The sequence below is a fragment of the Ostreococcus tauri genome (genome assembly GCF_000214015.3).
Source record: "Ostreococcus tauri WGS project CAID00000000 data, contig chromosome 13, whole genome shotgun sequence".
In the NCBI taxonomy this organism is placed as follows: domain Eukaryota; kingdom Viridiplantae; phylum Chlorophyta; class Mamiellophyceae; order Mamiellales; family Bathycoccaceae; genus Ostreococcus; species Ostreococcus tauri.
Genome location: NC_014438.2, coordinates 77,615 through 93,444, shown reverse-complemented (window position 1 = coordinate 93,444; position 15,830 = coordinate 77,615). Strand labels below are relative to the sequence as shown.

The 15,830-nt window shown below is 57.8% G+C and overlaps 9 protein-coding genes across 9 annotated transcripts; 5 read left to right on the top strand and 4 right to left on the bottom strand.

Moving 5' to 3' along the window:
- Window positions 1-38: 38 nt before the first annotated feature.
- On the top strand, window positions 39-866 carry OT_ostta13g00530 (ABC transporter, conserved site; the record flags this gene model as incomplete). The annotated part of the gene is made up of 1 exon (XM_022982663.1): window positions 39-866. One exon carries the CDS (start codon window positions 39-41, stop codon window positions 864-866), a length of 828 nt encoding a protein of 275 aa, XP_022840164.1.
- An 81-nt stretch (window positions 867-947) lies between these two features.
- Window positions 948-2,138, top strand: OT_ostta13g00520 (DnaJ domain; the record flags this gene model as incomplete). Its single annotated transcript, XM_022982662.1, has 1 exon — window positions 948-2,138. One exon carries the CDS (start codon window positions 948-950, stop codon window positions 2,136-2,138), a length of 1,191 nt encoding a protein of 396 aa, XP_022840163.1.
- Window positions 2,139-2,346: 208 nt separating this feature from the next.
- On the bottom strand, window positions 2,347-3,396 carry OT_ostta13g00510 (unnamed product; the record flags this gene model as incomplete). The annotated part of the gene is made up of 1 exon (XM_003082475.2): window positions 2,347-3,396. One exon carries the CDS (start codon window positions 3,394-3,396, stop codon window positions 2,347-2,349), a length of 1,050 nt encoding a protein of 349 aa, XP_003082523.2.
- Window positions 3,397-3,562: 166 nt separating this feature from the next.
- Window positions 3,563-4,807, top strand: OT_ostta13g00500 (Domain of unknown function DUF1338; the record flags this gene model as incomplete). The annotated part of the gene is made up of 1 exon (XM_003082474.2): window positions 3,563-4,807. One exon carries the CDS (start codon window positions 3,563-3,565, stop codon window positions 4,805-4,807), a length of 1,245 nt encoding a protein of 414 aa, XP_003082522.2.
- A 108-nt stretch (window positions 4,808-4,915) lies between these two features.
- Window positions 4,916-6,701, bottom strand: OT_ostta13g00490 (LMBR1-like membrane protein; the record flags this gene model as incomplete). The annotated part of the gene is made up of 2 exons (XM_022982660.1): window positions 4,916-6,476; window positions 6,679-6,701. The coding sequence occupies 2 exons, from the start codon at window positions 6,699-6,701 to the stop codon at window positions 4,916-4,918; spliced, it is 1,584 nt and encodes a 527-aa protein (XP_022840162.1).
- A 162-nt stretch (window positions 6,702-6,863) lies between these two features.
- Window positions 6,864-9,494, top strand: OT_ostta13g00480 (Ankyrin repeat; the record flags this gene model as incomplete). The annotated part of the gene is made up of 1 exon (XM_003082472.2): window positions 6,864-9,494. The coding sequence occupies one exon, from the start codon at window positions 6,864-6,866 to the stop codon at window positions 9,492-9,494; it is 2,631 nt and encodes an 876-aa protein (XP_003082520.2).
- A 434-nt stretch (window positions 9,495-9,928) lies between these two features.
- OT_ostta13g00470 (Cas1p 10 TM acyl transferase domain) lies at window positions 9,929-11,545 on the bottom strand (the record flags this gene model as incomplete). The annotated part of the gene is made up of 1 exon (XM_003082471.1): window positions 9,929-11,545. One exon carries the CDS (start codon window positions 11,543-11,545, stop codon window positions 9,929-9,931), a length of 1,617 nt encoding a protein of 538 aa, XP_003082519.1.
- A 236-nt stretch (window positions 11,546-11,781) lies between these two features.
- OT_ostta13g00460 (Galactose oxidase, beta-propeller) lies at window positions 11,782-13,563 on the top strand (the record flags this gene model as incomplete). Its single annotated transcript, XM_022982659.1, has 1 exon — window positions 11,782-13,563. The coding sequence occupies one exon, from the start codon at window positions 11,782-11,784 to the stop codon at window positions 13,561-13,563; it is 1,782 nt and encodes a 593-aa protein (XP_022840161.1).
- Window positions 13,564-13,659: 96 nt separating this feature from the next.
- Window positions 13,660-15,594, bottom strand: OT_ostta13g00450 (Mlo-related protein; the record flags this gene model as incomplete). The annotated part of the gene is made up of 1 exon (XM_003082469.1): window positions 13,660-15,594. The coding sequence occupies one exon, from the start codon at window positions 15,592-15,594 to the stop codon at window positions 13,660-13,662; it is 1,935 nt and encodes a 644-aa protein (XP_003082517.1).
- Window positions 15,595-15,830: the final 236 nt, after the last annotated feature.

The window sequence follows — 15,830 nt, the reverse complement described above, 5'->3', positions numbered from 1 at the left end:
GAACAAATACCTGGACGCGGCGAGCCACACCGCACATCATGACGCGCGCGCTCGCCCACCCGAGTCAACACGCGCCGTCGACGTCCGTCTCGCGCGCGTTTCGGCGCCCTCGCGCGTCCGCGACGACGGTCTGCGCGACGACGAACGACTTAGAAGACGTCGCTGTTCGAGTGCGTGAGGCTCGCAAGCGGTTCACTCCCGATGGCGCCGCGGCGCCCGTCACCGCGCTCGACGGCGTCTGGTTGGACGTGAAACGCGGGACACTATTCATGTTGCTCGGCCCGAACGGGTGCGGGAAGAGCACGCTGTTGCGAACGTTAGCGGGACTGGGGACGTTGGATTCGGGCGAAGCGGACGCGCCGGAGCGCAAGGCGTTCGTGTTTCAAAATCCCGATCATCAGGTCATCATGCCCACGGTGGGGGCGGACGTGGGGTTTGGATTGGGTAGAAATCCAGACATGAGCGAGCGAGAGATCCGTGAGCGCGTGGTGAGGGCGTTGAAAACGGTGAACCTGAGCGACGAGGACGCGTACGAGCGACAGACGAGCACGCTGAGCGGCGGACAGAAACAACGCGTCGCGATCGCGGGCGCACTCGTGGAGGAGCCCGAGCTGTTACTACTAGACGAGTTGACCACTTTCTTGGACGAGGCGGATCAGCGACAGGTGATCGAATCCGTGCGAAGAGCTGTGGACGAATCGAACGGGCGCACGACGGCGATTTGGGTCACGCACAGGTTGGAGGAGTTGGAGTTTTGCGACGGTGCGGCGTACATGGAGAACGGACGGGTGCGAAAAGTCGGCACTGGTCGAGAGATTCGAGCCTTCATTCGCCAGATGCAAGACGCTTACGTCCCGGCTTTGTAATCGTTACGCGTTAGAACGCTCGTTTAGTGAAAACATCGAGAAACCCATCGCCACTCACCGTCGCGATTCAATCCCGATTGAATGTCCACCACCGACGCGACATCGTCGACGAGCGATGTCATCGACCCTTACGAGGTCTTGCAGCTCGAGCGCGACGCGAGCGACGAGGACATTAAACGAAACTATCGTAAACTCGCTCTCAAGCATCATCCAGACAAATGCGACGGTGACGACGCACAGTTCAAGCGCATCGCTCTCGCGCACAAGATTCTGAGCGATCCAAAATCGCGCGCGGCGTACGATAAGGGCGGCGTCGACGCCGTGCACGCGCCGGATGTGCTGGACGCAGAGATCGACATCAGTGAAGCTGGGTTCGGGAGCACGCTCGCGGCGTCGATGCTGAGCTCGCTCGGGGTGAACATCAAGACCGCGGTGCCGATGAAGGTGTTGGAAACGGTGCGAGCTGGCAAAGTAGCGATCGCGCACATTGATTTTGGACAAAAAGTGAGCGAGAGCGTGCGAAAGGGTGAGATTCGGTTGTTTCGATGCGAGGTAACCGAGGCGGACGCGAGACGAGGGGTCGTCGTGAGCGTCACGTCGCCGGCGGGGGATAAGTTTAAGATTTTGAAGTTTGATCAAGCGCGCGGGGCGATGAGCGGGTTGGAGGTGTCGTTGCAGGAAGTGAGCTCGAGGTTCGATTTGGTGAAGCCGAAACGCTCGCACGCTGGATTCTACTTCACCGGCTCGCAGAGCTTCAATTACGAGCCGATGCACGCGGTGAAGCTGGCGAAGTTGGAATCGAGGGATTTGGCGGTGTTTCATTCGCTCGATAACTGGTCGCCGCGCGAGTGTGTCACGATCGAGCCCGGCGAGCACGTCTTTGGCGTGTACGGCGACAACTTTTTTGATAAGTGCAAGTTCGAGATTGAAATCTTCGCTGTCACCGATGGTGGTGACTTAGACTTCTCCAAAATCAAAGAGGTTGAGACGAAGCTATCGAATAAGAAGCACGAGTTGATGAAGTTTGAGAAGGAATACCTGGCCGCGAAGGTTGTCTTTGAGAAGGCTGTGGTGAGACATCAAAGCGAAACGGAGGAAGTGAAGGCGCTCATAGCCGCTCGCGAGGCGGCGTACTGCTCCTTAACACTTCCTTCGCCCGCAATAGAGAGCGATGAGTCTGCGAGCGCTTCGAGCGGATTCACTATGCCGACTATCGATACGAGCGCGTTCACGAAGAACTTTTCCTTCTCGAACCCATTTGCGAAGAAATGAGTATTCGTTCGGGATCGCTTCAATCTTGTTTTTCGTCAGCGCTTTCTCGTATTGCGTTGTACATTTCATCGTTTTACATTTCGTTACCGCTACGCGGGTACCGGTACCGTAGTAATTCTTTCGATTGTATTCATAGTGACGTCATCGAGTCGTGATAGCGTGCCTCAAGTGAGCGCGTATTCCAGCGCCACCCTCGTGAACCTCTCATTCACTCCTCGTGCTGATCGTGATAGAATTTGAGTGCCGTGTCTTCAAATAAAGTGCACGCCGCGACCTGCGACAACGCGAGCTTGGCCGCTCTCTGATCTCCGTGCCCTCGAATGGTCATCCTATATTCTCTTCCTGGTCGAAACGGCAAACCGAACACGTCGTGATCAAAGTGCTCGTCAGACGATCGCCCACTCGACTCATTCGGACGCCGATCGTCATCGGCATCCGTGTCCCACTCGGGGTTAATGTACGTCGGCGCGATGGATTGCGGGTGACTCGTCAAAAAATCGTAGACCAAATCGAACGTCTTGACACGTGGCGCGGCGTAATCCAAAGACGGCGCCTTGGCCGTGATCTTCCACTCCGCTGACGTCAAGTGCTCGATGCGCTCGTTTTGTTCCTCCACTATCTGTTTCACTAATTCGGCGTTGTGCTCGCCGACGATCTCCTTCCAATCTCTTTCCGCGCTCGCCGGTGCGTCTTCGATCGATTCGAGAGTGCGCGCGCGACGCAATCTCGCCAGTCCCGCGTTCACAACCATCATCGCGAACACGCTCGCCAGCGTGATGAACAACTCACCCGAAACGCCCTTTCTGCTTCCCCCATTCTCTCGCCCGACGACGACGCGCGTCGACAAACGATGCGCCTCTGATCGTGCGACTTCGATCGATCGAACCGATCGAACCGCCGCAAAACGCTCACCCGTCCCATTCGTCTCACTCGCTCGAACGACGCACCCCTCGCCCTCGGCCTCGACCGTGGTCGTCACCGTTTCGCTCTCGATCGATCGCCCGACGCCGAATCCGAACTGTCGCGCGCGCTCCGCCTCGCGCGTCCTAAAGTTGGCACCCGTCCCCGTCGCGCGCGCGCGCGACCCGACACCCTCATCGCACACCCTCTGCGCGTGCGCCTCCCTCCCGATCTCGCACGTCACCAGGGCGCAGCACCCACGTCCATCGCCGCCCTCCGCGTCGCCGTCGTCGTCGTTCGCGAACGTGACGTCTCCGAACACGAGCGCGGTCGGCGACGCGAACGATTTCAGATTCATCCTCGCCGCGCGCGCGTCGCCGCTCGAACCCGTCGCCACCGCGCGCGCCGCCGCGCACGCCGCGAACGCCGCGCACGTCACGCGCGCGGCCCGTCGTCGCGCGCTCGCACGTTCGCCGCCGCGCATGCGCGCGACGCTCTGTCGTCAGTCGTCGTCGCGAATCATCATGAACGACGACGACGCCGACGTCGACCCGGCGCAGCGCGTGATTCGCAAGACGTACCGAATCGCGAAGCGTTCGATCGCGGAGCTCGTGCGGGGGTACTTCGCGCACAACGCGAGCGCGAGGACGGCGTGCGAACACTTGATGCGCGTGAGCGGAGAGACGATGGAAAATCTTACCGACGCTGAGTACGTCGCTCGGGAGACGCCGCTCGATCACCTGGCGTTTCGATCGCTGGGGACGAAGGATATGGGGATCGACGGGGTGTGTGAGCGCTTCGAGGCGTGCGGGTACGTTTTGTGTGAGGAGAGCGAGGACGGACCGGCGGCGACGTATCGGTTTCCGGAGAAGAGAGTCCGCGCGCGGTGGATGCGGCCACCCGAGACGCCTATCGGAGAGATCGCGCTGCCGAGGATCTTCGTGAGTGAGTTGGTGTTGGAAGAGTGCGACGCAGATCTGAGGAGTTTGGTGGAGGGGGTACTGGCGCGCGTCTCGGATGGGAAGGTGTTTCAGAGCGGAGAGTACGCGGATGGACGCATCGCTCGATGGCAATTACCGGCGGCAAGCACGTACGCCAAGCTCCAAAAGTTGAGCGAGTACGCAAGTTGGACGCTCTTGCACGGCTACGCGGTGAATCACATCGCGGTGAGCCTGTTTCAGTTGAGGAAAAAGTATCCCGAGACGCCGATACGCGCGCTCGAGGACGTGGATAAAGCGTTCGCGGCAAACGCCGCACTGGCGAGGAAGCCGTGGAACGACCGAGGAGGCAGGATCAAGCGCTCACCGTCGGGCTTGTTGTTGCAAAGCTCTTTGATGTCCGAGCCACATCGATTCAACCTTTACAAACAGACGCAAGCGATTCGGAACAGATACGGCAGAGACGACGAGGAGGAAATTTTCAAGGAGTACAAGCTTCCTGGATCTTACATCGAATTCGTTCAACGCATGCCCAGGCCTGAACATGCGGATAAAGCGTTCGAGGAACTTAATGAACAGGATTTGCGCGACGGTTTCGAGTCGAGTAATGCGGACCAGATTTTTGAGTCGACGAGCGTAGTCTTGGCGTCGGCACAACGTAACCAGAATCCGCCGATATCTGGCGCCGCAGCACCGTCGGAGCCGCCAGCGGGACCACGTTCTGGTGCTCCACAGGCTGTGGCGCCACGGATACATGCGAAGACAGAGCGAGTGGACAATATGCCGGGAAGGGGAAAACAGGGCAACGCGGACGTCATCGATTTGACGTAGCGTATTTGGAGTCGGATTAAATGATAATGTAATCGTCCGCGAGTACCAAAAGGGCGAGTGTAACACTTGTAGGAAATGGTTGTTCGTTCTTTTACAATGTGCATGAGCTCACGCGCGCCCAGTTTCCCACGATTTCTTCGGAGTTTCATTCTTCCAACTCTCGAACGGGATCCATAGGCAGCTGAGGCAAATCATCGCGAAGAAGGAGTATATGAAGATGTTGTACTTGAAAATCCAACCCAGACCCTTGAAATTTTCAATATTCCCACCAAAGATGCCTTCCACCGCCGTCTCCGCTGTGTACACGCTGAACACTTGCGCGCAGAATTGCACGACCGACAAACATCCGAGCATAATCAGGCCAGTGTTGAACAGCAGAGAGCTCATGCTAGTGCGCCCGATCTTCATGGGATATAAACTCAAGAAGATGAAGCGCACTCCCAATCGTGTGTTACCCTTGATCAGGCAGGCAACCAAGTAAAAACAAAATATCGCAAACGATAACGTGCCGAAGAGCGACCATACGCCGTCCATCCAGATGAAGAACGAGTTCAAGAATGGGTGCGCCGCGGGTTGAATGAGCACGGTGAGTACGATGTGGGTCGTCCAAAACACGCTTAGCAAGACGCTCAAACATCCGAGGAATAAACGGAGGTAAAACCCGAGCACCATCATTAACCACGTCGCTTCCCGCTGCTCGCCTTGCGGGAACACTCTTCTCAATTCAACTTCGTCGTCCTCTAAGTCGTTCAGTTTGACTTGCAAGCAGTGAAGCTCTGTTTTAGTCTTTCTCGTTCTTCCGCTCTCGCGTTGTTCTTTTTGCACGGCTTTGATCTGAGCGTGTATGCTCTGCGCGTCGCGTGCTATGATTGTCGCGCAGCGAATGTACTCGCTCTTTGTGATAACCTTCATCGGACGGTAAATGAAGCCCTTAATGAGATCCATCGGAAGAGCGACCACACCGACGCCAGCGTAAATCATGAAAATCACCCAGGACACTATGGAGGCGACGGCGATGACGTAGACTATGAACGTCGGTCGCACGGCAAACGTCTCTGTCCCGACCTCGGCGCCGTATGCGCTGCACGCGGTTCCACCCAAGCTCCCTGACGACGTGGAGAAGTCCGTGGCCGATGTGATCAACGCCGGAAGCGCGATGCATGCCGTGGCACTCGAGAGCGCGGAGTTCGACAGCAAACCCATCCCCGACACCACGCTCTTCAACTGAAACTCGGCTTCGCCGCCAAAGTAGTACGCGATGAGCATCGCCATGATCAACACCAACCCCATCGAAATCGTCCACATCGTCGCGCTCACCACCTTCTTCAACTGCGGCGCGTCCGAATCCTGCTCGTAATAAAACAGCGCCCACGGGATCACGGCGAAGATGTATATTATCATCGTCGTGAACGTCGCGTACCACAGCGCCTCCATCGGCAGCGTGTACCGACACGCGCTCTCTATGATGGACCCATCGCACGCCGCTCGGTTCGCCACGTCCAGCGGCAGCAACAAAATCGACAAAACCGCAATCGTCAAACCGGTGATCACCACAACCTTCGGAAACCACGCCTGATTACGGTCATCCGGGTGCTGGAAGTGCACCAAGACGTACACGTTGCACAGCAACGCGAGCGCCGACACCACGACGGCGACGATGATCAAAAACCTACGCACCGCGAGCGCGCGCGCGCGACACGACTCAGTCTTCGCCCGAGCGCGCGTTCGCTCGCCCGCACGCGCGCGCGCACCGTCGCGCGCGCGAGTTCAATTTCAATCCACCACGCGTCGCGCCCGATCGACATCGCGCCCGCCGCCGTCGCCCCCCATCGTCGCCAGCGCGACGCCCGACGCGCGGGTCGATCGCGCACCAGTTATACGTCTCCGTCGCCATCGCCCGCGCGCGCCCGCGTCCGGCGCGACGTCCGCGATCGACGACGACGCGCGTGATTGTGCGCGCGCGAGACATCACCGACCGCGCGAGAAGATCATCATTCTCGCGCGATCGGCGCCGGGCGACGCGCGCGGCGCGCGCGCGAGACCTCGGACGGGGGCCATGGGACGACGGGACGCCGACGATGCGTCGCCGGCGTCGACGGGGGAGGACGTCGTGGTGAATCCGGCGTTGGCGCGTCGACGGGGCGCGGGTGGCGGGACGCGGGGGACGGGCGGTTCGGGGACGTCGGGAACGGACGCGGCGTCGGCGTCGATGCGCGAGCGGTCGTGGGACGACGCGTCGAGCTGGGAAGGAGAGGCGTCGTACGGAAGAAGTGTGAGCGACGGGTTCGAAGGGTTCGCGTCGAGAACGAGCGAGGAGCCGCGAGAGGACGACGCGGCGAGCGATGGGCGAGGCGTGCGCAGAGTGAGTTCGTGGTTTCTAGAGAGCGACGACTCAGGGAGAGGTGAGAAGAAAACGAAACGGCGTCCGTCTTCGTCGATGTCAAAGACGCAGGCTGCTGCTTCGGCGGCGCCCGAGGAGCCGAGAAGGGCATCGAACGCGGCGTCCGCGAAGACGTTGCTCGCGGCTTCGTCGCAACCACATACGCCCCGCTCCGATACGTTCGGCTCGAAACGGTTGCAGGAAGAGGATGAGCGCGTTTGGCGCTTCATTTTGTGTCATCCAGCGAGTCCGCACGCGAGAGCCGTCACGAGGGTCGTGAATCTGCTCATTTTAGTTGTCGCATTCATCGAGCCCGCATCTTTGGCGTTCCGAAACGAACGCCGGGAAGTACTGTCCAATTATCAATGGATCGACGTCATCGAGATTCTATTCTCGATCGTGTTCTGTGTGGACATATTTATGAACTTTTTCAGGCCGTTGGAGAAGTACGGGAAACTCGTCTGGGATATGAAAAAAATCGCAAAAGAGTATCTGAGGGGCTGGTTCGTTCTGGACTTTCTCTCGTCGCTTCCATTCGATCTCATGTTTATTTCCAAAACGCACGATAACAGAGATGTATCGCGCGTGATTGCCGGCTTGGGATTGTTACGTTTACTGCGCATGTATCGAGTGCGACGAATGATGAGCGAATTCGAGAGAAACTCAAATCTTCCATACCTAGTATTACTCAGCATCAAGTTCGCGTTGCTCATCGGTCTGGCGGCGCACTGGAGCGCTTGTCTTCTCTACTACATCGCGCGCATCCAGGAGTTCAACGAGAACACCTGGGTGTACGCTGTCGATCCAGAACTTCCAAACATGGCGTTTTACGACGTGTACACGACGGCTTTATACTGGTCCGTCGTCACGCTCACGACGGTGGGCTACGGTGACATAAGTCCGGTGAGCACTAGCGAGCGTGCGGTCGCCATGGTCGTCATGATCATGAACATGGGTGTCACGGCGTACATCTTGGGTAACGTGACGCAACTAGTGACGAAAGAGGACGCCACAATTATGGCATTCCGCGACCACACGGGCGCACTTCAGCGCTTCATGCGAAGGAATGATATTCCAGACGCGGTTCGACAGAAGGTTGATGCGCACATCCAGCTCGAGTTTGAGATGGGCTGCCGCGACGATGAAAAAGTACTGAATTTTTGTCCATCAACAATTCAGTCCGAGCTAAGGCACGCACTGTACCAGCAGTACGTCCAAGAGAGCCCCATATTCAGAGAAGTTTCGCCTGTCTTTATCCAACACTTTTTGGAGTGCATCACAGTGGAATATTTTCATCCAGGAACTTTGTTGACGTGCGAAGGCTTAGACGCCACAGCAATGTTCTACCTATGCCTTGGCAAGGTGGACATCGTTTCTGAGGACTATTTGACCAATTCTACGCTTGCAAACAAGATTGAAACCGTTTTCCCCGGAGAATGGTTGAATATTGCCGCCGTTCTTTGCGGTAAGACTTGCTTTCACACCAGCGTCGTGCAGTCAACGTGCAAGCTCCTCGTCGTCTCAACGAACAAACTGCAAGACGTACTGCGACGGTTCCCTATAGATACAAAGCACATCATGAAAGATCTCCTGATACAATACCGGGACGAGATGAAAGAGTGCCGATCGCAAGACAGCCGTGGATCTCTGTACGCTGCATTCATCAACGCGCTCGAGACGAAGCGCTCGGAGCTGAACGAGGTGGAACTGCATCAGCTCACTCTGGCATGCGTCACCGGAGATGTCGCGGACCTGGACATGGCTCTCAACGATAATCCACAGTCCGTTCACCTCACGGATGCGGCGGGAAGAACGTTACTCATGACAGCGGTCGAAAATAAGCAAAAAGAAGTAGTGAAGCTCCTTCTCAGGCGCGGTGCAGATCCAAACACTTTGAGTAAGGCCGGATTTTCAGCCCTCTCACGCGCGGTATCTGTGGCGAGCCTTGAGTTGGTGAAGCTCCTCGTATCCGCCGGTGGTGTCTTCACGGAACCAAGCGAGCAAGTGAGCGTGCACAATGCAATCGCGCAGGGTCAAATTCAACACCTCAAACTGTTGGTGGAAGCTGGAGTGTGCCTGCACAACCAAGACTACAACGGGAGTACGGGGCTTCACGTTGCGGCGCGCACAGGATCAAATGCAGCTATCGAAATATTGCACCGGGCCGGACTCGAAGATACGTTTGTCGATAAGGATGGTCGAACGGCGTTGGATGTTGCCGAGATCTCGGGTAACCCGGGATCGGTTAAGCTTCTCAAGGATATGCAGATCTCGAGCCACACGAAGTCAGAGCCGAGAGAAGACTGATAGTTGTCTCAAACAAAGACGCTCGCACGGATGACTGATATCCAAAACCATGTCGAAGCTACGCCATCGGCGCCACCGCTTGCTTCGTGCGCAGTTCAGACGGATTTTACGGATAACAACACGACAGTGGTGACGCAAAGAGATAGCGACCACAGTCTCGCGTTCGAGTGGTCTGTCGCCGGCATCGGGCTTATTGGTTTCGTCGTAATCGGCTGTTTTGCCGTCGCGGCTAGCTTTACCGACGCTCGCTCGACGACACGCTCAAATATGTTTACGCGACGTCTCGAGACGTACAAGTTATTGAGATGCGGGCCCGCGTAGGAGACGAGTAATACTGCGTCACGAGACGAGATTCACGGCGCGGCGATATCGATATCAAACTCATCATAGCAACAACAGCTACCGATACTCGTCGTATGAAATGTATAGCTAAACTAGACTGTCCCCGTGAACATGAGCGACATGAACGCGCCAAGACCAAACGTTGTACCCATGAAAATCCCGGCGTTTGTGACAGCGCGAACCATGTCACTGGACTCCTTTGGCACGCACACTGACTTGAGCACGTTAGTGACATCGAAAATTCGGTGCGATATTCCGACGTAGATGTACGAGCAAAATATTAAGTTCAACAGCGGGTACCCGGTGACTAGGGACATCAGCGCTTTCGGCTGTCCGTTTGGAACGCCCGCCGTGCTCAGCCATATGTGGAATTGCGCGATGTACGTCTCCAGCGTCACTTTACCGCATATGCAGAACAGTTCGATGTGATGCTTTCGTAACGCCTTGGTCGCATTCCGCAAGAGGATGAACGCCGTGATAGGAATCCAGCTCGTGTATGGATGCCACTCGTTGTACGCGAACTTGTCCATCTTCATGAAGGTTTGCCACCACCACAAAAGCGTCATCGACGCCACAATAATGATGCCTCCCTGATATATATACCGCTCCCGTGTGGATTGGCGATCATCGATCCACTTCAATACCGCCTCATATCGCGGGTGCACGTACGCGCACATCATCCCGTAAATCCAAACGTAGCGATCCAAACCAGATCGAAACCTCCACTCGTGCAACGGATCGCCGTGCGGTTTGGCGGGATTCGTGTACCCAAATATGAACACGAACGGCCGGAACACGCGTTTAAACAACCCCGGGACCTCCCAGAGCGTAACGCTTAGGAGGAAGCAACAGGCAAACTTGGCATAAACCCACCTCGGATCACTATTCTTCTCTCGACCGATCGCCAATGCGCCGAACACAAAGAGCGTGAATAGCGTGTGCAAGGGACAAATGTAGTACAGCATGTAATCGTTCTTCATCACCGCGCACGTAACGAACACGAAAAAGTTTAATCGCCACATCATCTGCGCGAATCGCGTTGCGCTGAAATCCTTCTTGACGTAATAAAAAGAAAAGTTCCCAAACCCCGTCATCCAGACGTACGCCGCGATGAACACGCGAATCAAATTATACATCTCCCCAGCATCGAAGTAGTGGTACAGTAGGAACAACACCTGCATCCAACCCTTCATCTCCTCTGTCTGCTCGCGATGCAGCGCGCTCGTGCTCTTACTTTTCTTCAGCGCCGTTTTCCAACCGTACGCCGCCAGCGCGACAAAAACAGCCAGAAACAGATCCCTATCGTACGCCTTCTTCGCGTCTCGCACCAGACCGCTTCGATCACAGAACCAAAATAAGAACATGATCACTCCGAGCTCCGCCGCCGCCTGAATCGCCGGTCTGTTCTCTCGCAGCGCGATCGGATCGAGCATCGCGCACGCGGCGAAACCTCTCGCCCCACCGCTCGTGCTCCTTCTCTGTCCTCGCTCGTCCACGTCATCCTCCACGGCATCATCGACGCGCGCGAGCCCACTCTCGGCGTCTTCCGCCTCGTTCCCGACCGCGTTCACGAGCGCGACGCCGTCACCATCGCGTTGCGAGCTCGTTGTTTGCTTCGATCCGATCGCTCGCGCGTCGCAGTAGAGCTCCAAGAGGAAGAAATACCCCAGCGCGATCGCGACGCCGTACAGCGCCGATTCGCGGAACATCTCCGCCCGCGCGCTCGCGCCGTGGACGCGCGCCGCGGTCGGCGCGGCGACGTGTGCGGCGTCGTCGGGCTTTTGAATCAAAACACCATGCGTCTTTTGGAGTAACGAATCGCACAGTGCGACGCGCGTCGACGCGCGTCCGTCTCGCGACGCCGCGTTCGTCGCACATCGTTCGCGCGTCGTCGTTCGCGCGCGTCGAACCGTCCGCGATCGCCCGAGAGGTTTAAATACACGACATGCGTCGACGCACATCGAACGTTGGACGCGCGAATGAATACGATCGCGTCGACGCTCGGCGCGCGCGCGACGCCGAGCGCTCGGATGAGCACACGGAGGTTTTAGATGACGTCCGCTCGGTACCGCCGAGAGTGCGAGCGGCGCACGAGCGCTTGGAGACGTTGACGCGCGAGCACGCGGCGGACGTCGAGCGCGCGCTGGACGCGTTGCTGCGCGAGCTGGACGCGGAAAGAGACGCCGCGCTGGATGAGATCGAGCGGACGCGACGAGAGGTGCTCCGAGGTAAGGATTTACTCGAGCGTGAGCGCAGGGATTTCGACGCGCGACGAGCGATGCAGGAGGATGAGCTCTCCAGGGCGTTCGCCGCACTTCGGGACGAGCGGGCCGAGTTGGAGAGAGAGCGCGCTCGAGTGGAGCGTGTCGTCGTCGCCGCGGAGGCGGAAGCGCGTGTGCACGAGAGGTACGCTCGGTCGGGGTCGATGGCGACGCGGTCGTTGTCGTACGCGGCGAGTCAGAGCCTGGGGGGGGACGTCGGCGGCGTGGAGGACTTGCTCGCGTTTGAGCGCGCGGAGGCGACGTCTTCGCGAAGCGGGATTCAGGGCAAGTCGAAGATCGATGCGTGGGTGAACGAGGCGATGGAAGAAACACCGGCGCTCGCGTCGCGGTCGAATCCGACGTCGCGTTGGAAACGGGCGAAAGATCGCGTGAACACGCTGACGCGCGCAGTGGAGAACGCGTCACTCACGAAAACAGCCGAGACAAACGCCGGGCTCGGCGTCGCACCTGAGACCGCTCGCGCGTCGAATTACGATGGCATTGAACTTGTCGGACGAATATTGTCCATCGGCGGTCTCGAGCGGGGAAGCGACAAACCGCTGAGTGACGTGGAATGCATGAAACCGGGAGAGTCGGACGCAAACGGGTACACCCAGTGGAAACCGTTCCCGGCGCTGAACACTCCCAGGGCGTACGCGGCGTGTTCGACGACCGCGATCGGCGGCGCCGTCGTCATCGGTGGTAGTGATGGGAACGAAGCGCTCAGGAGCGTCGAGGAGTATCGCGAGAGCGTGGGGAGGTGGAGAGTCGTCGATGCAATGAGCGTGCCCAGAATCTGGTGCGGCTCAACCATGATCGATGGCGTCACCTTTGCCTGCGGAGGATACGACGGTGAGTACTACTTGCACTCCATGGAGGCGAACAAAACGTTTGGATCATTCGACATCGGCGACGCGTCGATCGACGCGAACGGCGTCGGATCTCAACCGTCATCCTCGTGGGTGACGTGCGCGCCGATGAGCGAAGGACGCGCCACGCTCGGCGTCGCCAGTCTCGGTGGAAAGTTGTTCGCCGCGGGTGGATTCAGCGGTGCGGGTGAAATATTAGATTTGTGCGAGACGTACGACCCGCGTGCAGACGCGTGGACCACAAGCGTTCCGCTCAAGCATAAGCGTCGCGATTTGGGAATCGCGAGTCTAAGCGCGCGTGGATTCCTGCTCGCCGCCGGTGGCCGCGACGAGCGAAGCGTGCTGAACCTCGTTGAGGCGTACGATCCCCGCGATTCAGCGCGCGGATGGCGCGCGCTATCCTCGATGCAGTATCGTCGCCAGCTTCACGCCACGGTGGTTGATCCATCCGGTGATGCCGTCTTCGTGATCGGTGGCTTCGACGGCGTGAGCGCCATCTCCGCGGTGGAAGTGTACGATGTGCGCGCGGACAAATGGCGCGAGGTTGCCCCATGCTCATCGGCTCGTCTAGGATGCGTCTCGTGCTGCATCCCGTAGAGGACATAAGCAAGTTACATGCTCTAATACTAGTTGTTGTGTCAATCCGAATGCTACTGAATCTAAGTGTTAATGGGACGCTCTGCTTGACCATGTCTATTTTTCTTCGTCGATCGGCTCTTCCTTGGAGGGCGAGCGTTTGCCTTCTTCGCCTTCTTCAGAATGTCTCGGTGGCGGCGTGTTCATCATGAACACGTCCCGCATCGATGGCCTACTCGTCAAGGACTTCGCAGGGGGCTTGATCGTCATTTCCTCCATGACCTCAGTGGCAGGTGGCTGATCCAGAGACAAGTTTTGCTTGGAGAACGTGCGCGCGAGCGACTTCATGACTCCCGGAGAAGCCGCTTTTTCCTCTTCTCTCTTCTTCTTTGCGGCCTTTTGTTTCGCCACTTCCTCTTTCATTTTCTTCGACAGCACAGCACCGAGCAGGCCCGTCAGCGAAGCTTCGTTTTCGTGCGAATAGTCCTTCGTAAACGGTAACTTGTGTTTCTTGCTGGACTTGGCTGGCTTTGTCATACTTCCTCCCATGGACCACTGACGCTGCTCCGCGCGCATCCTGATCGCGTTCATGCCGCGCATCCACCCAGTGATTGCTTGCTGATGTTCGCTCTCGCGCGCAACGTTGTGCAAATGAGTCGTGAGCTTCGCTTCTGGAATCGCTTCGTGGTCGTAGTCTCCCGACGCCACGACACGCTCAGCGTCTTTTTCCAGCAGAGTTAAATCGTAAGCCGCCACCTCTGCGGCGTCCTCCGAACTCATTCCTTCCTTTGCGCGCTCCAAATACGCAGCGAGGGCCGCCTCTTTAGTGATGCCCAGTTTATCGGCGTACTCTTGCAGAGACGTCGCGCAGTGAGAACCGACGGTGGAGGTGATTGCGTAAACCGGCAAGATGAACAACGCGCTGTGCATCAGCACACAGAAGTCCAACGCGAATAAACCCCAACCAAGCCCCACGCCCATTCGAGCGTTAGAGCTCAGCCACTTCTTATCTTGCCACTGGCTGAAGATCAGCAAAGAGAGCGAGATTGCGTTTTCAAAGAGGACAAACTGATAAATCTTGAGCATGAGCCGCGGTCTGCCTAGCCAGAAGAAGTTTTTCGAATCGATCTCCTTTCGCAGCTCTCGACGCTTCTGCGACTTTGTCTTCTCGACGTGAATGTCCATGTCGTCATCTTCCTCTTCCTCCGAGAGGAAGTTTTCGTTGAAGCGTTCGTATGATGCCTGCGCCAGGCGCAGGGCCACGCTCTCTAGCAAAGTCCCAACAAAGAGCATCAATCCCATGCACACCAGACCGGCCGGGAGCATGAATACCTCGGGCAGAGTGACGAACAAAGTCGCCATGCACCACATGAGCGCCGTCATCCCGATGATTGAGCTCATGTCCTCCTCCATGGACTCTCTCAGGTAGTCGTAAAAGTTGAAATCCGGCGTCGCCCCAGTGCGCTCCAGGAACAACCTGCGCAACGACAGATACATGGGTTTCGTCACGCTGAACCGAAACTGCGCCCAGAACGCGCGCCACATGAGATTCACCAACCCGGTGGCGTTCCGGGGATTTATCTTCGGATTAAGCGCTCCCACTTTCGCCTCGCCCTCCGTCTCCCACTTTCGCCACTGCCGAAGCTTCCACGAGCACACCGCCGTGCTCACTCCCACGTAAATCACGTGCGTGCACGCCAAGACAAAGATAAAAATATGCGTCTGGTGCAACGTCGTCAACGACCACAACGGCGCCTCACCCTTCGGGCAGTAATCCGTCCCGTCGCTCCCCGTCTCCGTCACGCAAATTTGCATCAATCCATCCTGAAGCGCCGTCAAGACCAACGACAACATCCCGAGCAACATCAGCTCCACCTGGACGTGTTCGAACACGTGCAACAACGCGCTTCGTTTATTTCGCGCCATGTGCGCCGCCGCCGCGGAGAGACCACGCGCGAGCGCGATCGAGAGCACGGCGAGCGACAAAAAGAGACCACCGAGTTTATATCCCTTCGTGCCGCTCCACCCCCCTTCGTCGGCGTCGCCCGCCATGTCCACCCCCTCGCGCGCGCGCGCGGGGTCTCTCGCGCGCGCGCGGCGTCGACCGGCGCCGCGCGTCGGTCGATGCGCGCGTCGGTCGACGCACGGGTGTCTCACGTGTGCCACATCTCCATGCGCCCCATTCGTATACGGACCGAGTGTCCGACATGCATATATATCATACACCTAAGCTTACATAGCTCTATGTCCCACAGCGTACGTGCCGAATGTCCGAATACGCGCACGCA